The following is a 24,467-nucleotide window of genomic DNA, read 5'->3' on the forward strand; positions in this document are numbered from 1 at the left end:
CCCGCGCGCTCTTTCCCGGTCGCATTGCCATGGCCCCTGCTCGCCTGCTCGCGCTGCTGCTGCTCTTCGTAGGCGTCCCCGCCGCCGCTGCGGAGTCGGTAGGTGCTTGGAGCTCCCGGCGCGGGGCAGACCGGTGGCTCCTTTGTTCCTGGGAGCTCGGGATGGGAGATGAGGGGACCATAGGTCTGCGCCGCCCCCAGCTGGACGCCGAGGCCTGGGAAACTTTCTTGGAAACTTTGCTCTGGGGTCACTGGGAGGCTCCGGGTTGGCTCCTCCGCGCGTCGTGCGCCCTAGCCTGTTGCTCTTCCCGCCTCCCTTGGCCTCACCTCAGCCGCGGGCAACGGGCTCAAACGTGACTAGCCGGTGTCACCTCTTTTACCCTCACACCCTCAACCCTTCCCTGGTAATCTTGGGGCAGGCTTAGAGCGCCGCATCCCCCTCCTCGCCCGCAGGGCTCTCAGAGTGGGCAGCTCTAGAATTCGAGCTGGCCTGGGGATGGGGGCGGCTGCGTGTACTCGGAAGGGGGAGGGGTTAGGTTGTGCGGGGCCCTCCCTCACACACCGAGGAGAACTGACCTCAGTGCTGGCCCCAACCCTGCCATTGACTTGTGACTTAGGGCAAGGCCCTGCCCCTTCTCAGTCTCTTTCCTCGTATGCACAAGGGTCTGGCAGAGTGGGGTAGGAGGTGACTGCTGCTTCTTTAGGGTTCCTGTAAAGTTGGGGATTCTGATCTTTCAAGGGCAGAGGGGAGGAATGGTTTAGGCTGAGTACTTGGTCAGGAGTTGCATCTCTGCTTTTTGCAAAAAAAAAGAAAAGAAAAGAAAAATTTCATTTTCGTTGAACTGCAGATGGGAAATTTGAAGTGCCCACCTGGAGTGGGATGAAGGGGGCTGGGGAAAAAAGGCCTCTGTGAGCCCAGGGAAACCCTTTCTTCTCACTGTCCACCGGTCCAGGTAGTAGTTCACACAGCTCTAGACCAGCAGAAGCTCCATCTATCCCTGCAGCCAGCTGGGGAGGAGGCAGACATTTGGAATTTGGGGGCATGGGCGTTGCTGGGAAAGGCAGTCTGTCCCCCCAAGAGCCTGCCTTTGTTCCCTTTATCCCCTATTTTCAGGAGGAGTGAGTTCCTGGAGTTTAATCATTAATGCTAATTCCTTTGAAAGCCCTGGGGCTCCCATTCCTCTGAATTTACTTAAGGGAAAGTTGAATCTACCTGCAGGCTCTTTTTTGAGGCGTGAATGAGACCCTGAGCAATTACTTACCTGCACAATTCCAGATATGCAGTGATGGTAGCAAACATTTAGCTTTTCTGCAGTACTATTTTAATAGCTTTCTAATAGCTTTGTCAAAATAGCTTGATTCCAACAACAACTCTACTGTTGGCTGTTCTTAATCTGGTCCTAAGGCTAGAGAGGTTAAGTAATTTGTCCAGGGTCACACAGCTAATAAGGGGCTGAGTCAGATTCAAATTTTGGCAGACAGGCTTCCAAGTTGATGCTTTTATCTTCTAGTCTTTATACTACTCTGAGTGTCCCATCCTTCATAACTCATGACTGGTTTAGATTTTGTTGAGATTTTCGGCTGGAAAGAATTCTGAGGTGGAAGGAAACAGAAGCCCAGAGTGAGGTGATGAGTTCCCCAAACCAAGGGCCTAAAATTAGTGGCTAAGGACCCGAGCCTTCTGCTTCTCTGGTGCAGTGCTCTAAACTAGGCCCTGAAGGATGTGTTGGGGGTCAAGCAGTTTGGCAGGAGGGGGTGGGGTTCTGAAGGAACACCGCCTGGGCAGTGTAGGGATAAAGAGGAAAAGACGCAGGAGGTTGCTGAGGTCACCACAAGGACAGTCACATGCCAGTTTCATCTCAGGGGCTGCTGAGCCTGCAGGTGCTTCAGGGTGAGGAGCAGACAGCTGTGTCCCAGGGGCAGTCAGAAGGCTATGGTTTGGGGGAGGGAGCTGTGTCAGTCCTGCATAGGATGATCCATCAGCTGGGGAAGACTTCAGCCCTGGGCAGCTGCTTTCTGAGGCAGGTGTCAATATCTCATCTGACCTTAACTCTCTCCTTCCTGGCTAATGCCACAGACCTCCTGCCTCTATGCACAGGGCTTACCCCCCTCCCCTTTTTTTGAGTCAGAGTCTCACTCTGTCATCCAGGCTGGAGTGCAGGGGCATGTTCACAGCCACCGCAACCTCGACCTGCAGGGCTCAGACCATCCTTCTGCCTCAGCCTTCCAAGTAGCTGGAGCCACAGGCGAGTGCCACCACACCTAGCTAGGGTTTACCCTTTTGATCACCCCTCCCTCCTCCCTAGGTCGTGCCTGGAAAAATCAGATGTAATCACAGTTGACTTAGACCGAAGAGATGATCTGGTCTGTCCTTTTCTTTTTGCAGGTGAAGAAACATGAGGCCCAGGGAGAAGGGTTTGCTAATAGCAGTTATCTTTAGAGTGCTTTCCATATGCCAGATCTGGTGCATTTTATTCTCACAAAAAACATAGCATGTGCCAGGCACAGTGGCTCACGCAAGAAGATTGCCTGAGCCCACAGGTTTGAGACCAGCCTGTGTAACTTGGCAAGACCTCGTCACTACAATAAATCAAAAAAATTAGCTGGGCATGGTGGTACGCGCCTGTAGTTCCAGCTACTTGGAAGTCTGAAGTGGAAGGATTGCCTGAGCCCAGCAGGTCGAGGCTGAGGTGTCCATGAGCATGCCACTGCACTCCAGCCTGGGCAACAGAGTGAGAGTGAGATGTGAGAGGTAAAATGTTACTACTTTGGGTAGCAGAGAGTATCCAGGATAAAGGAATCTCTGACTAGTAGCCCCCTCTCCTTGAGTGGTGTCCCCTCCCACCCCTAGTGCCGCAGGTTTTGGGAAGAGAACTAGGCTGAGTACCCAGCTGCCCTCTCCTCTGTTTGGCTGGGCTTGCCATCCTAAACCTGTTCTTCCTGTCCAGCTGGGAGCATTCCCTGATCTGCCTTCCTGCCGCTCCCTCTCTGGCCAATTAAAGGCGGCCTTGTTTTGGGAGCTCCCCTCCCCACAAGGTGTTGCTGCCCAGGGGCACAGCCCACTGACTTGGCACCAGGCCCAGACAGTTCTGGGGAAGTGTCCCCCACCCTTCAAGTGTACTTCAGCTTAAGGATATTTCTGGTCTGTTTGAGAATTCTCTTAATTACACAAAAGTGGGGGTGGGGATGGAAGCCTAAGGGGTTCTAGGACTCTAAAGCTCTTTCCAGTGAGAGTTGTTGGAACTTCTTGAAGCCCAGAGAGTTACCAAACACCAGGAAAATATCTGGGCCATGCTTTGGAAGGCTCTGTGAGGTTGGGAGAAGGTCCCTTTCCCTCTGGGCTAACATCTCTCATTTGTAAAGTGAGAGTTTGAGCAGAATGGCCTCTGGAGTCCTTTCCAGTTCTGAATTTGATTAATAATTAAGTATCTGCTATTCAGAAGGGGCTGTGGAAACCGTGATGACATCCAAGGCATTCCCTTTCTTGAAGAAACATATGGTTCATGAGGGAATTAATATATTCCACCAAATTCTGAATTCTTCTCCACCACCCCCTAACACACACCGGGGGGAGGAACTCTGGTATTTGTTTTTATGAAATACCTGTTCCCTAGTTAGTACTCAGGAAATGCTTGTATGGATGGATAAATTCCTACATGTAACTTCATTCTAAAAGGTGCATTAAATTTATTTATTGCTAGTATGATTATCTCCCAGTGATACTGGGAGGTAGATACTATTATCTCTATTTTTACGGAAGACTGATGCTCAGAGAAATGTAGTGGCTTCCCAAGGTCAGAACCAGGTCTACTGATAAGGTAAGGTATCTGATTTGAGCATCTTTCGAGAATATTCCAGATAAGGAAATTTGCTGGGCTTGAAGGTAGATACCTTGGGTCCTACTTCGGCATTGCCAGGTGATCCTGAGCAAACATGCCTTGCCCCTGGGTTTCAGTGTCCCCAGGTTTAAAATGAGGAGGTTAGCTTTTTAAGACCTGTCCTCAGAGCCCATTGATGAGGGAGAGGACCTTTCTTGGCGACCTTGGAAAAAATCTAAATAAGTCCCAGTCTCAGAAGAGAAATGGGGGTTGGGGGTGGAAAGTGGGGGGACATTCAGCTCCTGCCATCCTCAGCTCCTAGAAACAGAGGGCTTTTCCAAGGACTTTGAGTGCTGAGCTGGTTTGAATGAGGAGCCGGGGAACTCAGGCTGGGCTTTCAGCCCCAAGCTCCCTTTTGGGAGGAATTGGCTCCTAGCTGTCCTGAAGGGTGAGTGTGAGTTCCAAATGAATGCTTAAAATTGGGGGAAGGGGCTGGACAGGGAGCCGTGAGTCACAGCAGGCTAGTGTAGACTGCCTGAGTCACCCATTTCCTTTCAACCTCTTGGCTAATAGGATAGCTCTGTGGTGGGGGTGTTGGAACAGGATCGGAAGAGTTTTACCTTGTCCTTTACAAGTCAGTGTCTCAGTGTTTGGAGCCTTGAGGGGACATACAGGAAAAACTTGTACTAGGCCACAAGTGTTTACAGCTCCTTGCCTGTGTGTGGACTTTGACACTGCATAGAGTGCAGATGGTACTTTTGCCCTCCTCCACCCCCTAAAGCAAAACTGAGGCTGCATCTGGCGTGAGTGCATAGAACATAACTGGCCCAGTTGAGATTTGATTAGGCCCCAGGATTTTCTGCTTCCTGGACCTGGCAGGAGGGCTTTGAAACATGGGTTTGGTATTAGGCAGACTTACCTCCAGAGGTGTTAAGTGTCTATCTCTTACTAGGTATTGACTCTGGGTGTGCACCTCAACCTCTCTGAGCCCCAGCTTCCTGTTAAAAAGATCGTGGCAGGCCGAGCACAGTGGCTCAGCCTATAATCCCAGCACCTTGGAAGGCTGAGGTGAAAGGATTGCCTGAGTCCAGGGGTTCGAGACCAGCCTGGGTAACTTGGTGAGACCTTGTCTCTATAATCAATCAAAAAAATAAGCTGGGCATGGTAGCGTGTGCCTGTAGTTCCAGCTACTTGGAAGGCAGGTTGAGGCTATGGTGGCTGTGAGCATGCCATTGCACTCCAGCCTGGGCCACAGAGTGAGACTCTGTCTCAAAAAAAAAGATCCTGGCATCCTTGTGACAGGGCTTAAAGGAGATGACAATACTGCAGATAAAGGCAACTTGATGCCAGGTGGTTCTATCCCTTTACGCATTAAAAGCCCAGGTCTCCTGGAAAGCTTTCTCCCCTCTCCCATACCTACCCCCATAGCTGGGAGCTGGAAAGGGAGAGGTCTAGGGTGGGGCCCATGGAGCCCAAATCTCCTATTTGTTTATCTTAGAAGTGGGCTGTTTGCTAATTATCGGATGGGTTTATATTTAAACAAGAACCAGTTCCTGGCAGCCCCACCTCTCCTACTGGGATCTCCAGGAGCCCCATGCTGAGCAGATTGCAGCTTGGAGGGAGGGGAGCAGGGGCTCTGCCAAGGGCACTGGACCACTCTGGACACTGGCCAGGACCCAGGGTCACCCTCCTGTGTTGGAGGGGCAGAGTTTCTAGTCTTAAGGAGTCTGAGTGGCTGTAAATAGCACTCTGGGCTTTGGTGGGTGGGTGGGTATGTGTGGACAGAAAAGGTACAGTGCTCTGAAAAACCAGTTTGTCATATGTTTTCATTACGTGGTGCCCTAGAGAGGGAGGAGATCATATATGTCAACAGTTGGGGTCTGCTTTAACCCTAGGAGAATAAGAAGTCTGATTTCTTGGACTAGTTTGTCATTAACTCACTGGTGACCTTTGGGCGCATTCCTGCACCTCATGGGCCTCTCTGGCCCTGTCTGCTGGAGGCTGGGTGACCGGAAAGTGGGTACGTTTCATAGCCAGACAACTCAAGTCCCTGTCCCAGCTCTGCTGCTCACTCAGGGACAGAAACAATTAGTTAATAAGTCACTTTGTTTATGTGAACCCCAGTGTCTTCTATAAAACACCCATGTCACTCAAGAATCATAATCAGTGTTTGGCAAACTTGTAAAGTGCTGGCTTTAGTTTATTATTAGTAGCTAGACAAGGGTTCTTAACCTGGCAGGAGGTTGGCTTCAGGTAGGTGGTGTCTGTGCACATGTTGAAAACGTAAACTGGTGGTTTTAGTTCTTGGGGTTCAGACATTTATCCTTTTCAGAGGGCTCCAGAACTCCCCAAAGGATCACTCTGATCTTAGCAGTTATTTCCAGCGTTGACCTTCTACAAGTATCACTCCCCCCTCCTAGCTCCCCCCTCAACTTTCACACCGCAGTTTCTCCCCACCCCACTTATTCAGTGCCCCATCCTTTCACCCTGCATCTCCCCCCTCCCCCACCCTTCGCTGGGCTGCTCTAGTTTTCTCTGGCATGGGAGAAGAGGCTGCTAGTCAGGTGACACCTGGGTAATGGAAAGGGGAGGCAGGGAAAGGCTGGTATGTGTGGAAACAGTGACTTGGTAAAGCCCAGCAGTTGGTGGCCAGGCCTGTGGGGACTGGCTGTACCACTCAAACCCCTGGGCATGGGGGACAAGGAAGGCGAATGATAGGCCTGGTCACCCAGAGTGGAGCCACTCCTTGCCTTGGGGGAAGCCCGACCCAGAGACATCTGTGGGACAGACTGACCCGGTCTGGAGCAGTGGCTTCCCCGGGTGGCAGGGGAGGCTGGGAAGGGGCAGGAAGCCAGCACCCAGGGCTGATCTAATCAACTGAGACAAGGCTGCCGCGTAGGCTCTCTGCGCTGAGAACACAGGAGGTTTGTTTATGTCCCGAGAGCCTCCTCAGCCCATGGATCCAGCAGGGATTTCGGATCTGCTGCCTAGATTACAAGCCCCAGCTTCAATGCACCTCTGTCTCTGAAGCCCTGAGGGAGCCAGCCCCCTCCCAGCTGTCTCCACCGGTAATCGGAGCAATGCCCAGCTTGGTTACCAGGCCTCAGGACAGAGGGAGGCTTGTCTTTTTGGGACCTGCCTTTTACAGATAGGGAAACTGAGGTTCAGAGAGGGGATCACCCAAGATTCCCGAGGAATTAGTGACAAGGGTGCTCAATTGGCTCCTGGCAGGGAGGTGTCCAGAGGCTCCAGAACCCTTCCCTCTTTTCTAGTTGGCACCCCAGGATCCTGGAGTTCTTGCTGTGAGAATCGGCTGCCCTGAGGGTTAGTGAAAAGCTGGTTGCTGGCAGTGCCAGGCCTGACTCTCTCCAGAGTGATTGTGTTCAGAGTAACCTGACCTTGAAGGTGACATTTGAACCCTCACTCCACCCCCACCCCCAGGCCTGGCTTAACCATTCAGGTACCAGAGCACAAGACCATGACTTGGTGTGTGGTTTCTTTTTACCTTTTCAATATTTTTCTGTCCCCAAGGCAAGTCAGGAAATACCCTAAGGATCCAGGTCCCCAAGTAAAATATCAGATGTTTCTGGTCACTGCTATTTGCTCTTTTTTGGGAAAATATAAAATGGCCTTTCCTCTGCCTCTATCTGCTTAGGGCAGGCTCTCAAGACTGTGTGACCTTGGGCAGGTTTCTGCCCATCTCTGGGCCTTTTTTTTTTTTGCACAATCTGAAGGAACCTAATTGTTGAAAAGTCTCTGGACTCAGAAGCCAAATTATAACCCAGTATAGTTATGTTCCTTTATAGTTTCCAAAGCACTTCCCAATACCAGCTTCTTCCCAGCAACAGAACTGCCTCTGCAAGTTTTCCCTGGTCTGGGGCTCTTTGAACACTAATCCCCTTAGCCAGAAGGAAGGCAGGTGGGGGTTAATAATAGCCACTACTCATTGAGCACCTGCTGTGTACCAGGCCACATGCTGGGTCCCTTGCACACACTAATGCATTTCACTTAATCCCCATCACCCTGCAAGGTGCTAACAGCCCTGGTTACAAAAGGGGAAACTGAGGATTTAAAAGATAAAATAAACTTTCGAGCTCATATAGTTAGGAAGTGGCAGGACTCCATTCACTTGTGGATCTACCTCCCTTCACAACCACTCTGGGTGATGGAGTCCCAATTGTAGACTCCAGGATTTACCCATTCTGGGGATTGTCTGACCCTTCACAAGGGGATAGGGAGGACAGATTGCCAGTTCACCCTGCTGGGGATCTCCTGCCAGAGTCACTCTGGTGAGTCCAACAGATAGAGCTCAGGGTACTCGCCCTCTCCTTTCTCCCCTGTTTGACTTGCCCAGTTATTACCCTTCTGGACTCTCCTGAAAGAAGGGTCAAGTGTGTCCCTGACCCCACCTCCACTGGGGAGAAGTCAGAGGTGGAAGGCTCTCATTAGTTCGCAGTTAACCAAGCCCTGACCTTGAACTCCTCCCTGGTGCCCCAGCCAAGTTTCTGTTCCCTTGTTTAAGCCATATCACTTTCACCTTTGTTTACTCCTAGGCAGGCGAAGGGGTGCCCTGGAGCTCTGGACCCGGCAGTATGTTGTGGAGAGGTGGAGTGGGCGGCAGTGAGAAGCCTGGTTGTAGTTAGGACATGGTCTTGAGAAAGATCTGGGTTGGAACCCCCAGCTCTGTTGCTTTCTAGCTGTGTGACTTTGGATGAGTGACTCAGCTGAACTTTAGTTTCCTCATCTGCAAAATGGGTAGAACACTTTATAATGAGCACACATAGAGAAAGTACACGGTATGGTGGCTCGCATGTAGTGGATAAGCCTGTTAGTCACCCATGTTTTTCCTTGGATGACAGAAGCCTTAGGACTCTGGAATAGGGTTGGTGACCTCTTCTTGCTTCATGCCTGCAACCTAAGGACTAGATGAGTGTAATTGTAATAACAGCTGCTGCCTGTGGGTTTGCTTAAGACCCTTAGGGGTAGTTGAGACCCTTAAAGGAGTCCAGCCTGGGAGCCAGGGGACCTAGGTTCTAAGGCCAACTCTGGTGGCAGCTGCTTGGGAGACCTTGGCAACGTCCTTCATCTTCTCATCTGTTTGCTACGTTATCAAATGAGACGGTTGGGCTTGGTGGCCTCAGATACCCTCTGTTTGCAGGTGTTACTCCCTACAGAACAAAAGAGCCTATCTTCTTTTCTTTTTCCTGGATAGTCTAGGGAGGAACCCAGGATCTCTAATCCCCCAGGAACCAATTCCAGGTCCTCACCACCATCAGGCCAGCAAAGTCTGTGGGACTCTGCCTTTTTTAGTTGATAATTTCCATTGTGTATCTGTGAAAGGGACAAAGATGCAGGGAGACCTAAGGGCCCAGAAAGGGTGCCTGTACATGCACACACATGAACACACATGCCTGGGCAGGGGTGGGGTGAGCCGAGGAAAACAGACCACATCCTTAGCCAGAAGCAGGGTGGGGTCCTTCTGGTCAGGGCTGGGCCAGGCTGCTGGGTGGCCTGGTTCTTCAAAGCCATCCCAGACTGAATGGGCCTTGTCTGAAAGGAGGGTGGGGGAGGGGAGGGCTTTTGGTGCCTTCCCAACCTTTACACAAAAGGGTGATTGCCCACAATCCCCTGGGACTTGGCCCAGTCTTGCTGGCCTGATCCTAAAGGGCTCCTGCCCACTTGGGAGCTTCCCTCTTGTCAGAGGCCGTGGAGTGGAGAAGGGATAAGAAGAGGGCAACTGGTGACTGGGTGTACTGGCAATCACTGTCTTCCCTATTCCCTTCTGAAGGGTCAGACATTCCCCAGAATGGGCAAATCCTGGATGACTTAATTCTCCGTATCTTTCCATCAGCACTGGGAGCTGGAAGAAGTCATAGCTTATTCCCAACTCCTTGACTAGGGTGGCTTTGAAACATTTCCTGGGTTCATCTAAAGCAGCCTTTGAAGATTCCATCCTTTCAGAGCTCTGAGTCTAATCCTGGCAGTGCTATGGGTCCCCAGTGTGACCTTAGACTAGTTATTTATCTTTCCTGGGAACTCACTATAAAAATGAAGAGTAGCTGGGCTCGGAGGCTCAGCCTGTAATCCCAGCGCTTTGGGAGGCTGAGGTGAGTGGATTGCCTGAGCCCGCGGGTTTGAGACCCGCCTGGGCAACTAGGCGAGACCCCGTCTCTACAATAAATTAAAAAAAAAATTAGCCGGGTGTGGTAGCGCGTGCCTGTAATTCTGGCTTCTTGGAAGGCTGGGGTGGAAGGATCCCCGGAGCCCAGCATGCGAGGCTGCGGTGGCCGGGAGCGGCCACTGCACTCCAGTCTGAGCGACAGAGTGAGACTCCAACTCAAAAAAAAAAAAAAAAAAAAGAAGAAGAGTTAGGGATAACCAGGTACTGCAAAGAGGGCTGAACTGGGAATGAATCTTGGTTTCAGCCTTCATGTTGCTACTGACTTGGCCTCGAGGTCTTCACACCCCACCTCCTCTGTTAGTCTTCATTTCTCTAATGGAAAACAGAGGTAATTACTAATGGCCAATCAGCGTGAATCCCCTGGGTTGTTTTGAAACACTCCTTAGCACTTTCACACACTAAAAGGCAGGCTGGGTGATAAACAACATTCTATGGCTCCTGGGGACCCGTAGCACTGGAAAGAGGTCTCTCATGTGCTGGAACCCCAGCTCCTCATGTGACAGTGGGAAGAGGTCTCTTATGTGCTGGAACCCCAGCTCCTGTTTTAAAAACTGTGAACTCTGATTCCCCACAGCCTGTCTCCTCAGGTCACGTCAACAAGTGGCAACCTACCTCCTTCTTTCCCAGCTTGATTTGACCCCTACTTAACTGGGCTCCCTTTGAACCTGGGGTAGGCTGGCAGCCCTATGTACATGTGTGTTCATACATGTGTTTATGTGTATGTGGTTAAAAGCCCAGGAGACTCATACCTGGATTCTTATCCAGTGTGTCCACTTTCTGCCTGTGTGGCCTTGAACAAGTGATGCTACCTTTCTGAGCCCTTGTTTCCAACTCAGCCAGACCGGGCTATTCAAAGGACCTACGACATGCTGTGTGCTTAGTTAAGGCCTGTAAGGAGCCCTGGAGGTCTTGCTGTTCAGATTTTGGGCCCAGGGAATTTGCAGCATGAGATGGGAGTAGGAGCACAGCCTCGCCCTAGGTTTCGGCACTTGCGCAACCACAGAGGAACCTTCCTCCAGCTCTGCCAAACCAAAGCCACAGGCACGGGCTGTGTGCTGTGTGCGGGGGCTGGAATTCCAGCGCGGCAGCTCAACAGCTCCTGATTCCCGAGTCATGAAGTCATCCCTAAACGGGGCTTAACTCCCCTGTGTACTGAACATTCCGCAGAGATTTCCCCGCCTGGGGGTGGTGGAGGAGTGATGGCCGCCCACTGCCTTCCTCTCAGCCTGACCCTGCTCCCTTCTGGAAATCCAGCATCCTGCCTCTATGGGGGTGAAAGAGAGGGCATGAGAGGCACGAGAGGGTCATGTTCTGCCCGCCTCTCCCCAGAAGCCCCAGTGGGGGAGTACAGGAACCTGCCTCAGAAGCAGCTTTCCTGGGCCTCTCCTGCTTTGTCTTAGGGAGGATGTTCCTCCTCAGACACCCTGCTATGTCACTGGCAGTCTCAGCTGGGTGACGGACAGCCTGAGGTGTCAGAAACGGTCCTGCTCTCTTTCCACTCCAAGCTATGTGGCTAATTCACTGTGTGACCTTGGGCAAGTCACTGCCCTGTTCTGGGCTTGACTTCTGTGGAAGGGGAGAACAGGAGCTCCCTGGGTTTCTAGCTATGTATAGTCTGTGGTTCTAAGCAGCCCCCAGTTCCTGCAGTTATGTGGTCTGTATATGAGATGTCTTTCAGAGTAAGGGCAAGATGTACCGAAATTAATTAATTCCAACTTGAAGCTGGGAGCTGTGGCTCACACCTGTAATCCCAGCACTTTGGGAGACTGAGGCGAGGGGATTGCCTGAGCTCAGGGGTTCGAGACCAGCCTAGGCAACATGGCGAGACATTGTCTACAGTAAATTAAAAAAAAAAAATTAGCTGGGCGTGGTGACACACGCCTGTGGTTCTAACTACTTGGAAGACTAGGCAGAAGGATTGCCTGAGCCCAGCAAGTCGAGGCTGTGGTGGCTGTGAGCGTGCCATTGCTCTCCAGCCTGGGCAACAGAGTGAGACTCCAACACATGTACAAAAAGTCCAACTCTCTTCTGACAAATAGTAGGAAGTTTAATGTCTGAGCTAATTAATGAAATAATGAACCTTGCTTAGGGCTGCTGTTCTGTGGCCAGAGAGAAACTTGAGCACAGAGGCTGGAAGAAGGGTGGTGGGCACCCAAATGCTTACTGTGCTCTTGCGGAAGTTTTGCTTCCCTCTCCATATAGTGATAGGTTGGGAGTGGAGTAACTATGCTGTAGGCCCTGGGAAAGTTCTTTTTTGCCTCCCCAGACTTTTTTTTTTTTCGCTTTTGAGTCTCACCAAGTTGCCCAGGCTGGTCTCGAACTCCTGAGCTCAGGCAATCCTCTCGCTTCGGCCTCCCAAAGTGCTGGGATTACAGGCTTGAGTCACCACTTCCGGCTGCCTCCCTAGACTTTGATACTTTCTTTCTGAAAGCTGCTTGTCAGGGATGGACCCAAGACTGCTGTGACCATCTGGATTTCCATGGGTACTGCATTGGATGGTTTGTGAGGGCAGCGACTGCCCTGCATGGTACATCTGCATCTGTGGAAGATGCTTGGGACACAAGACTGAATCCAGGAGTGCACTCTTGAGTCTCCTGGTCTGGGCAGCGCCCTGACCTGAGGCTGCCTTGGTGTGTTGATGAGCCAGCCCTGTTTGTCCCAGCCCAGTCTGACTCAGCTGGGAAAGGTGTCCCGGACTGGACAAAATCAGAGCCAGCAGCCCACTCCCTACCCTGTGTGAGTCAGCCACCACTGCATCATAGAACACTGGAGTCCAGCATCCTGGGGCCTGTGTGCACGGGGATTGCTGGCCCTGAAGTCAGGCAGCACTGTGTGCAGTTCTTACTTTTCCATCTGCCAGTCGTGTCACATAAGAAAATGATTTCCTCACTTGGAAAATAAGTTAATTAAGATGCCTTCAGAGTTATTAAGAACAGTACCAGGCACATAACAAGTGCTCAGTAAATGGTACCTCATAATGTTAATCATTTGATCATTACCACATTTACTGTTTTGTTTTTAGTTTTTTGTTTTTGAGTCAGAATCTTACTCTGTCACTCAAGCTGGAGTGCAGTGGCCACCCCAGCATCGATCTGCTGGCCTTCGGCTATCCTTCTGCCTCAGTTTTCCAAGTAGCTGGAACTACAGGCACATGCTACCACGCCCAGCTAATTTTTTAAAAAATATATGAGGTTTCACCAAGTTGCCGAGGCTGGTCTCGAACCCCTGGGCTGGGGCAATCCTCTTACCTCGGCTTCCCAAAGTGCTGGGATTACAGGCTTGAGCCACTGCACCCGGCCTCACATTTACTGGTTTTTTTTTTTGAGTTGGAGTCTCACTCTGTCGCCCAGACTGGAGTGCAGTGGAACGCTCCCGGCCACTGCAACCTTGACTGCTGGACTCCGGTGATCCTTCTGCCTCAGCCTTCCAAGTAGCTGGAACTACAGGCGCGCACTACCACGCCCAGCTAATTTTTTTTTTGATTTATTGTAGATGAGGTATCGCCAAGTTGCCCGGGTGGGTCTCAAATCCTCAGGCTCAGGCAATCCATTCACCTCAGCTTCCCAAAGCGCAAGATTATAGGCTGAGCCACTGAACCTGGCTACATTTACTGTTTTTATTTGTCCAAATGGAAAAGACATTTCCCTAAGGATACACAGAGTTGGGGGCAGAATGGAATCCAGAACCTAGGTCTCCAGATCCTGGCTTGGTTCCCTTCTACTGCTTGAATGCTCACTTCACTGGCTTTCAGGCTCTGGGTGTAGTAGAATACTAGGGATGTTGGTTGATGTGTCTCCTTTCTTCATCCTAGATCCGAGAGACGGAGGTCATCGACCCTCAGGACCTCCTAGAAGGCCGATACTTCTCCGGAGCCCTACCGGATGACGAGGATGTGGGAGGCCCTGGGCAGGACCCTGATGACTTTGAGCTGTCTGGCTCTGGAGATCTGGGTATGGAGGGTGTGGTGGGCAGGCCTGGGATATGGAGCTCTAAGGAATGGTGGTCTCATCAACCAGGAGGGTGACCATGCCTTGAGACTTGGATTTTTGTGGGAATTTTCCTACAGTGCCTCTCCCCTGCCTCAGTGAAAGGAAATGAACAGGATGAACTGTTTCCATCCCCTGAGACCCTTTCAGGATGAGTTGTTTGCTGCTTTGAATTCATTTGTAGCTCTGGGTTTTCTGAGTTCCAGCCTGAGCCTGTCCTTTGGTGTGGAGGGCAGAGTGGGAGTGGGGTAGGGAAGGAGGACTCATGAGTGTTTTCCTTCCTTTGGAAAGGAAAAGTACCAACTCAGAAGTGGGGATGGGGTGGTTGGGGGGAATGTGTGGGCAGAGATGTGGTTGGGGGACCAAGTACAAGCCCCTGCTTCCGTGGAGGGTGGGAGTAGGTGAAGGGTCCAAGGTCTCTTGGGACTGAATCAGGGCCAGTTGCCTTTTGTGGTCTTTGACTTCCTGGCCCTGGCTTCTGGGCCAGAAAGCTACTGAGAAGCATTCCTCCTGTGTGCAGGGAGGTATTAATGATTTGAAGTTTGAGCTTTGAGTCACATTGTCCTGAGTTCAAACTTCTGCTCTATGTGATATTTGAGCCTCAGTTTCCTAATCTGTAAAATGGGAAATGGGAATAATAATGACAGTACATCAGTGTTATGGGGGACTGAGCTGAGTTAAAGCTATTGGCATATACCAAATACTCAGTAAATGTGTGTTTATTGTTTTTTTGTGTTGGACTCTCACTCTGTCACCCATGCTGGAGTGCAGATGCATGCTCACGGCCACCACAGCCTTGACCTGCTGGGGCTCAGGCGATCCTTCTGTCTCAGTCTTCCAAGTAGCTGCAACCACAGGCGTGCTCTACCACACCTGACTATGTTGTTGGTTTTTTGTTTTTTTTTTGAGTTGGAGTCTCACTCTGTCACCCAGACTGGAGTGCAGTGGCCGCTCCCGGCCACCGCAGTCTCGACCTGCAGGGCTCCGGCTATCCTTCCGCCTCAGCCTTCCGAGTAGCCGGAATTATAGGCACGTGCTACCATGCCCGACTGATTTTTGATTTATTGCAGAGATGAGGTCTCGCCAAGTTGCCCAGGCGGGTCTCGAACCCGTGGGCTCAGGGAATCCACTCACCTCAGCCTCCCAAAGCGCGGGATTACAGGCTGAGCCACCGAGCCCGGCTTGTTATTTTTTAAAATAAATTTTATTATATACATTTAAGGTATATAACATGTTGTGGGATGCATATAGATAGTAAAAAGGTTACTATTGTGGAACAAATGAACATACCCATCATTTCACAATATTGCAATTGGAGTCTTCCTTTTCAAGCTTTAATTTCCTGGAGATCTTGTTAAAATGCACTCTATGCTTCAGCCAGTCCTGAAATTCTACATTTCTAACCAGTTCTTGGTGTTGCTGCTGGTTTCTGGATCCACACTTTACACAGCAAAGGTTTGGAGCTGACAAAGCATCTGCCCAGTTACCAACTCAAACTTTCCTGTGAAAGAGCCAGGAAGGCAGGTTTTAGGAGCTCCATTTTACAGATGAGACAACTGAGGTTGGGCTGGGGATGCTCACTTGCTGGACATTGAGCATCTGGGGGCTAGTTGTAAGGTGGGACTCTCACCAGCCATTGAAGGCATCATTTACCTGGGGTAACAGACCTCACACTCACACAGCCATTGTGACCTTGCAGATGACTCAGAGGACCTGCAGATCTTCCCTGAAGTGATCCCACCCTTGGTAAGTAGCTACATGCTTTTTGCCTCTCCCCCACCCTGCTTCTCTATAATACAACTGTTAAGAGGGGAAGAAAGGGGAAGGTGGGATTGGCAGTAGTGAGAAACTGCCAGGGGAGGTGAGGGGGGCACACCTCATCAACAAGGATATCTGCATAATGAACATTTGTATACCTAACTCTGAATTGTACCCCACATCTTTAAAATTAAGAAAAAAAAAGGCACAGAAAATACAGCCCCCCAAGGGCAGAATAAATAAGGAGTCTGATCCCACTCTGGAAGAAGGCTTTTTAAAATCTGGCTCTGGACTCATTTTGAGACAGGCAACTGTAGGTCAAAGGTAGGCCATCCTTCCTGCAGGGATAATCACTGTTAACACCAACTCCTTTTCTCTGCATTTATAGCTATTTCGAGCATTGATATTAAATTATATATATAGTTGTGTGTACTGCGATTTTTACTTAGAATGGTCATAAATATTCCTCTGCATAATTGTTTTATCATTTTTATAGACTTCATAATAGTCTACCTGATTCCCCTTATTAATGAAAAAGTTATTTACAATTTTTTGACATTTTAAAATTATATCACTGCAATGGGCATCTTTTTTTTTTTGAGTCAGAGTCTCACTCTATCACCCAGGCTGGAGTGTAGTGGCATGCTCACAGCCACCGCAGCTTCTACCTGCTGGACTCAGGTGATCCTTTCACCTCAACCTTCCAAGTAGCTGGAACCACAGGCACACACCACCACACCTGGCTAATGTTTTTGATCTATTATAGAAACAAGATCTTGTCAAGTTGCCCAGGCTGGTCTCAAATCCCTGAGCTCAGGCAATCCTCTCACCTCCACCTCCCAAAATGCTGGGATTACAGGCGTGAGCCACCACACTTGGCTAGTGAACATCTTTTTACACACCATTCCTGATTAGCTCCTTAAGATGGAGTCCCTAGGGCAAAACTGCTGCCTTAAAGGGCAAGCAGTGTCTAAGGTTTTGCCAAATTGCCTCCAGAGTGGTTGTTCTAGAATACCCACTGGCCAGCAGTGTGTGGGAACACATGCTTCTCTGTGACCCAAGAGGCCACATTCATTTCCCATTTGGGACAGATATACTAGAAAAGTTGGGGATAAGGATTTGACAGCATAACTATGAAAGATTGTTACTGATTCCTGCTCTAGGACCACATAGTTCAGCTGAAGATGGCACAACCACATTCTCTGCCTGGCTGAACGTCCCTGTTCCCTTGCCCTACCCCTCCCCAAACACACTGAGCATTTCTTCGCCTTTTCCCCCATCCAGGTGTCTCTAGATAACCATATCCCTGAGAGGGCAGGGCCTGGGAGCCGGGTCCCCACTGAACCCAAGGAATTGGAGGAGAATGAGGTTATCCCCAAGAAAATCTCCCCCTTTGAAGGAGATGAAGATCTGTCCAACAAGGTGTCCATGTCCAGCACTGCTCAAGGCAGCAACATTTTTGAGAGAACAGAGGTTTTGGCAGGTAAGGATCCATGCTGCTCACAAGATGCCTTGAAGAGGCAAAGGGGACTCAGTGGGGGAGAGTGTCAGCAGGCAGGGAGGTCTCTAGCTTTTGACTCCTTGGTGTTCCTTCCTTTTCCCCACTCAGGTTGCCGAGGGGCATTGAAGGGACTACACCTTCTCTGGTGGAGGGGAGGGAAATTTCCTATCAAAAACTTCTAAAAAGTAGGCATTGAGTCACTCCCTTGCTCTAAGCCTTCATTTATTTTTGAAAGGACTTTCACAGCCTGGGTTTGACATGGGAGTTCATCATTAAAAGTTAATTTCCTTTGAAAATCGGAAAGCTCCTTAGGATTGAGTTAGCATCCCATCCCTCTGGCAGCTTTTTGACCTTGACTGAGAAGCATTTGAACTGGGTGAACCTCAGTTTCCTCGTCTGTAAAATGGGGTACCACCTTGGGTTGGTATAATGAATTCATGAAAAATAATAACTTTGCAAACTGTAAAGGGTTGTTCGGATTTGTTAGAGTTATCAGTTATTAAATCTTCACTGACCCTTCAGTAGGTGGGGCACAGGGTATCTTCATGTGACAGAATAAGCAAGTGAGGCCTAGAGAAGTTAAATGGCCTCCGGCAAGAGCTCTTGACTCTAATATGGGGAAAGCTTTGTCCCAGGATGTTGTCAGAGGGATGGAGGGAACTCCTCACAGTTTTGCAGGTCATGAGGACTGGTCTGGATAAACCGGCCTGGTGAGTCGAATACCTTGGGCCCATGCTGGGTGATTCCTGTCTCCTGGGAACCAACTGGGTCAGCAACTCCAAGGCGGCTTGAATTTTAGGGAAAGAGCCCTGTGCCAAACATCATTGTCCTCCTTCCATCTAGGACAGATGAAGGATTTTGCCTGCATCTTGCAATGAGGCTTTCTGAAAGTATAACCCCAGGTGACTTTGAACCCAGCTCTGCTTTGACCGTGGCCTCCTAGTGCCTGAGCCAGAGTTCTTTTTACTTTTCTTTCACCACTTGGTGTTGTTGGGAGGTGGGTGCTGTCAGAACTAGGGGGACCCTTAGAGACCATCCTAGTAGTATAAATTTCCAACTATAAAATATTTGTGGAAGTATTTCAGCAGTGAAGCCTCCCCTATCTTTCCACAGTTTCACTTTTAGCTGGCATGTTGTGGATTTGCAGAAGGTTTTGCTTTAATCAGCTCAAGATTCTATTATTTCTAAAGAAAAATTTTAAAACTGTTGGTCTAGTCCAAGCAACTGTTTCTTATAACATGGGGTTCTGAGGTCAGGCGTCTGGTCACATAGCAAGAGAAGAACTGAAGCCAGACCATCTCTTTAATCTTCTGTTTGAAAATTGACAGCTATAAGATCCTTATGTGAAAAGTTACTTTGTTCAGCTAGCTGGACAGTGGAGATGGAGCCTTCCATTCCAGTAGCTTTTTAGCAGCACCTGAGAACTTTATTAAGTGCTTGCTATATGCCTTATATGATTCCTGGGCCCTTAATTGAGTCCCTACGACAACCTGAAACTAAGTTTAAAAAACTTGTTCTAAGACCCAGAGCTCAGGAAGTAGTAGACCACGCATTTGGACCTAGGACCATAGTCAGTTTCTGAACCTTTGCTTGAGCCTTGACCCTGTGGGAAGTCCCAGCACAGACCAAGGGCCTCATGGAGTAACTTTGATCATCAGAGGGAAAGGTGACAGGGACAAGAATGGGATGAAAGCCTGATAAATCCCATGTGCTTTTTCTGGCATCTCCTGAGGACACTGTGTTGCTGCTTTTTCATAGGGTTTTAACCATGAAAGAACCTTCCTTGACTCCTCTGTTCCCACTGTGTGCATGGATAGGTAGGTGTGTGCAGGGATGGAAAATTAATCTTCTTGACCTGAGTAAGACTGAATTAGGGGACTCAGTCTGGCACAGATAAGATTCTGTGAGACATCCCTGCCCCTAACAGGCAATAATGAGTCATTCAGGCCACCTGACACAGTGAACAGACCAGACCCTCACCCACAGTTAAAAACCCACCTCTGCCTGACACTTGCCAGGTATTTCTCTCTGAGTCTGAATATGAGTGTCATTTATTAGGCACCTCCTATTGTGTAGGCCTGATTCTGGGGGCTAGGGACACAGGTATAAACCTCAGAGCTTTACAGTCAATGAGTTCTGAGAATATGCTATGTACTAGGCAGTATCTAAGCACTTTCAGTGGATTAATTTATTTAATCCTTAGGACAAATGTATGAGAAAGGTACTGTTATCTCCATTTTGTTGTGAGGGTGATGAAGGAACTTGCCCCATATCACACTGCCAGTAAGTGGGAGAGGTGGGAGTAGATACCAGGCCTTCACCACTGAACTCTGCATGAGAACATAAACCCCAGTATATAACTGTAACACTACAGTGGGGACATCAGTGTGTTCTACATGTATGTATTTAGAATGTGTAGAAGTATAGACCTATATAGGTGTGTATTCATACAGGAAGAGCTAGAACACGCTTCTGTGCTAAGGATTGTGGCAAAAACATGTCCATGGGGATTTCCACAGCCTGACACTTCTCTTGTTCCTGGCTCAGTACCAAGCTGTTGTTGGAGAATCTGCTTGGTGTTTGGAAAGAGCGTGGGCTTTGAACTGGGGTTGATGTGGGCTAGAATCGTGGCCTTGACCCTGTAGCCCTGTGGTCTTCAGTGACTTATAATACCTAGTGACCCCCTTCTCATAATTGAGGTCATGAGAGTTGGCTTGCCTTGCACAGGCAGTGGTGATGGTGAGGATGTCTGGTTGTAAGAAAACTGATGGTGGGAGGAAGAGGAGGTACACCCCAAGTTCCTGATGAGGAGTTCTCACCCCCACCTCCCCATCTCTTTCTCCCCAGCTCTGATTGTGGGCGGCGTCGTGGGCATCCTCTTTGCTGTTTTCCTGATCCTGCTGCTGGTGTACCGCATGAAGAAGAAGGACGAAGGCAGCTATGACCTGGGCAAGAAACCCATCTACAAAAAAGCCCCCACCAACGAGTTCTATGCATGAAGCGTCCTCATGGGCACTTTCTTGGACTTCAGTAGGGAGGGAAGCCAGAGGATTTTGAAGGGTGGACATTAGGGTAGGGGGAGGTCAACCTAAGGTTGAGTTGTCAGGATCTCCAGCTCTGATTGCCTTTTAAGTATCAGAAGAGACATCGTCTTCTATTGTTCTGCCTGTCTCTTCTTGATTCTTTGGGTCTCAGTTGCCCTAGCAGAAAAATGGGGTTAAACTTGACCTTTCTGAAGGCAGGCTTGGGATTGGATCATTTCTTCAAGTTCCACTTTAGAATCTAGGTCCAGCTTCAAACCTATACTGGACATAACTTCATTCAGAGACCCCCTTATGGGTGGCTTATGGGTCCTTGCTGGAGGTCTGCCCCCAGCGGCCTTCCTCCCTCCCTTTCACAGCTTGTCCCTCTACCAGGTATTGGGGTAAGGAACTAGAACCATCTGCACCTTAAGATGTGTCTGTAAATGGGTACTTGTGATCATACTACGGGAGTCTCTGTGGTATACCTTGAGCCGTTCTTGGCTCTTTCAAGTGACTTTTGTAAATCAGCCTTTTTGATTTGAGGAGGGAGAGTGGGGAAAAGAACTGAAAGTTCATGCTGAAATGGATTTACAGAATATTTGTAAATCTTTTTTTTAATTTTTAAACAATTCATTCCTTTGTTCAGAGTATCACTCTGTCTAGGCAAGAATGTGGATGTGCTAAGATGTTCTTCACTCTCGCGATTTCCACAGCACCTGCTAAGTTTATATTTAATGGGGTTTTGTTTGTTTGTTTGTTTTTTGAAAATGAGAGAAGAGCCGGAGATATGATTTTTATTATTTTTTTTAATTATTTATAGCTTTAGACAGGGCCTCTCCTTTGCTCTTTCCTTTCTTTCATTAAACCCCCTCCCCAGTTTTTTTATACTTCACACTCCCCTGCTCATGACCTTGGCCCTTTCTGAAGCTGCTTCCTCTTAAGAAGTAGCTTTTGCTGAAATATAGTTTTTTAGCAGATCCCAAAATATAATGAAGGGGATAGTGGGGTATTTGTGTCTGTGTTCTTGTAATATATTATTATCCTTCCTTGGTTCTAGAAAAATAGATAAATATATTTTTTCAGGAAATAGTGTGATATTTCTAGTTTGATGCTGGCTGGGTGGTCGAGTGAGTGAATTTTCCCGTGATTGGGTAGGTTTTGCCTCTCTCTCTTGCCCTGTTCCTGGTGCCTTCTCCTGATTGGGCTGGAATAGTCGAGGTAAACGGTTTTTACCCTTTCTGCCTTCTCTTTAGGACCCATCTGGTGTTCTTTGGTTTGCTTTCTCCAAGCTCTAGGGCTGTGCTATACAATACAGTAACCACATGTGGCTGTTTAAGTCCATTAAAATCACATAAAGTTAAAAATTAATTCCTCAGTTACACTAACCACATTTCTAGAGGTGTCACCACATGTGGCTCACGGCTGCTGTATTGACAGAGCAGAGAGCATTTCCATCTTTTAGACAGCACTGCTTTAGAGAACTAAACTGATGCAAAAAGACACAGCCTCTGCCGTCTGACCCTGTCTCCCTGGGCAAGGGGAAGGGACACTGGGAAGGACTGATGAGGCCCTAGCTGGGACCTGTTAGCTGGGACCCTCCCTCCTCTATGACGGGTGAGGCCTGGTGGCTTAGTCTGGGCAGGCCGTGGCTTTTCCTGACCCCACTGGCTGGGGTGATGGGAATCACCCTTCCTTGCTGCACCAGTGGCCATTAACTCCCGCCACCACCCCAACCCAGGGTCCCAGCTGGCTGGGTCCTCTTCTACCCCCAGTGCCCTTTTCCTCAGGCTGTGTTGGAATGAGCACCTTTTTTTGTAGCCATCTCTCACACTGTTGTCTGTTACTGATTTTTTTTGATAAAAAGATAATAAAACCTGGTACTTTCTAGACTGCTTGCCTGTTATTTTAGTTTGTAGCAAATCATCTTTTCTGAACTCTGTGCCCTTTGATCTCTGTGGAGCGTGAAAAAGTTCCCCTGACCAAATCCCCTATGGGGGTGGGTGCCAGACAGTGGGGGTGGGGTGTGGAATCTAAGAAGGCCAAAAGGGCCTGGAGGAGAAGGGAGACATGCACCCTGGTGGTTTCTGCAGCATATTGCTTCTACTTCAGGGTTTTGTTTAGGTGGCCCCATATTTAAAAAACAAACACAAAAATCCTAGAATTAATTGCCACTTACAGAAATCAGGATGTTTCTCATAAAAACCCAGGTTTCTTGATTTTCTTGGAAAAAAACAAACAGCTCACGATTTGGCAACTGTCAGCCTGCAGGGCAAGAAGTGGGAGTTGCTGAGAGGCAGGCACTCATTCAGACGTGGGCTCTGCCACATGATAGTCTTTGCCAGCTTCACACCTGTCACCTGTGTGGCTCTGCAGGTACTGAGGTTGGCAGGCTCTGGAAATACCATTGACCAACTCTCCTGATCCTCAACGGCCCTGTGAGGTGGGTGTGATTTCCACAGGGGCAGCCTGCCTCTAGCTTGTCTGCAGAGTTGAACCTTCGATCCAGGTCCTTGGATGCTGGTTCTTCGTCGGCACCACATAGCCCTGTGCTGCACCAGGGTTGGAGGAAGGATGCAAAGAGGAATTGGTAGTAGTTATAGCAAATCCTCACACCATACACCATGTACCAAAAACCTATCTTGATGCTTTACACCTGAGCCCGTTTAATCATCAGAGCCTCACAAAGTGAAGTGCTGTTAGTATCCCCATTTGATGAATGGATAAACTACATCTAAGAAGTTAAAAAACTCTGCAGCATGCCAATAGTAGAGGCAGGATTTGAACCTCGAGTCTGCTCACAATTGCACTTCGTCTCCAAGAGTTTATGTCACCCAACGTCCCTTCATGTTCAGCCCCCACAAACACCTCCTGAAGCAATGAGTCTATTCTTGAATCTCAGCTCAAATCTTTCCTAAGACTCTGCTACACTCTCTCTTCTAAGTCCCATGAAGCTTGAGTGGGTCTCTGTTCTTTTTTTTTTTTTTTTTTTGAGTTGGAGTCTCACTTTGTCGCCCCGGGCTGGACGGGACGGCAGTGGCGTGCTCCCAGCCACCTCAGCCTTGACCTCCTGGGCTCAGGTGATTCTTCTGCCTCAGTCTTCCAAATAGCTGGAACTACAGACACCTGCCACCATGCCTGGCTATTTTTTTGATTTATTGTAGAGAAGAGGTCTTGCCAAGTTGCCCAGGCTGGTCTCGAATCTGTGGGCTCAGGCAATCCTCTCACCTCAGGCTCCCAAAATGCTGGGATTATAGGCGTGAGACACCGCGCCTGGCTGGCCTTTGTTCTTTATAACTTGTGTCTTGTCGAAGGAGCTAACATCTGTTAGATCTGTACTGTTCAATTCAGTAGCTACTAGGCACTATGGCTATTTAAATTTAAATCAATTACAATTTAAAAATAAAAATATAGCCGGGCTCGGTGGCTCAGCCTGTAATCCTGCGCCTTTGGGAGGCCAAGGTGAGTGGATTGCCTGAGCTCGCCGGTTCGAGACCCGCCTGGGCAGCGAGACCTCATCTCTACAATAAATCAAAAAATCAGCCAGGCGTAGTAGCGCATGCCTGTAATTCCGGCAACTTGGAAGGCTGAGGCAGAAGGATCGTCGGAGCCCAGCAGGTCGAGGCTGTGGTGACCAGGAGCGGCCACTGCACTTCAGTCTGGGCGACCGAGTGAGACTCCAACTCAAAAAGAAAAAAAAAAGAAAATATTTTCTACACCTATATTTATCTTTTAATGATGCTTTTAGTGAACAGGATATCTTAAAATTAATATGCTATAATTGAAACATTTTCCCCTTTGTTTGCATTTTGAAACATTGCATGAGAAATTCTTCTTAAACTCCAAAGCCATAAAAATATTTTATTATATTTTCTTCTAAATATTGAAAAGATTTTATTTTCTTATATAGTTTTTCACTCATCAGGAATCGACTTTTGTATATGATGTAAGTAGGGAACTTTAAAAAAAATAGAAAACCAGTTCTCTTAACACTACTAATTTAATAGCTATCTCTTTGGCTGGTTTGTAAAGTTTTTGGAGTTGTCTCTATGACTTGTGAAATTTCTCTATATGTATTGTTCTGTTGGGAACTCTATTCTACCCATCACTACCACATTGTCTTATTTACTGTTGCTATATAAGTCTTGATGTCTGATAGTGTATTTTGTTTTTCTTCAAAATTATCTTAATTATTTTAGATGTT

General features: G+C 48.7%; 1 protein-coding gene across 1 annotated transcript; it reads left to right on the plus strand.

Annotated features, from left to right (window-relative positions):
- Positions 1-26: 26 nt before the first annotated feature.
- On the plus strand, positions 27-20,570 carry SDC4 (syndecan 4). Its single transcript, XM_008057515.2, has 5 exons — positions 27-98; positions 13,810-13,948; positions 15,684-15,730; positions 17,027-17,225; positions 20,091-20,570. The coding sequence occupies exons 1-5, from the start codon at positions 30-32 to the stop codon at positions 20,240-20,242; spliced, it is 606 nt and encodes a 201-aa protein (XP_008055706.1). The 5' UTR covers positions 27-29; the 3' UTR covers positions 20,243-20,570.
- Positions 20,571-24,467: the final 3,897 nt, after the last annotated feature.

This window comes from Carlito syrichta, unplaced genomic scaffold (assembly GCF_000164805.1).
Source record: "Carlito syrichta isolate Samal-C Ts95f unplaced genomic scaffold, Tarsius_syrichta-2.0.1 Scaffold303037, whole genome shotgun sequence".
Lineage (NCBI taxonomy): Eukaryota > Metazoa > Chordata > Mammalia > Primates > Tarsiidae > Carlito > Carlito syrichta.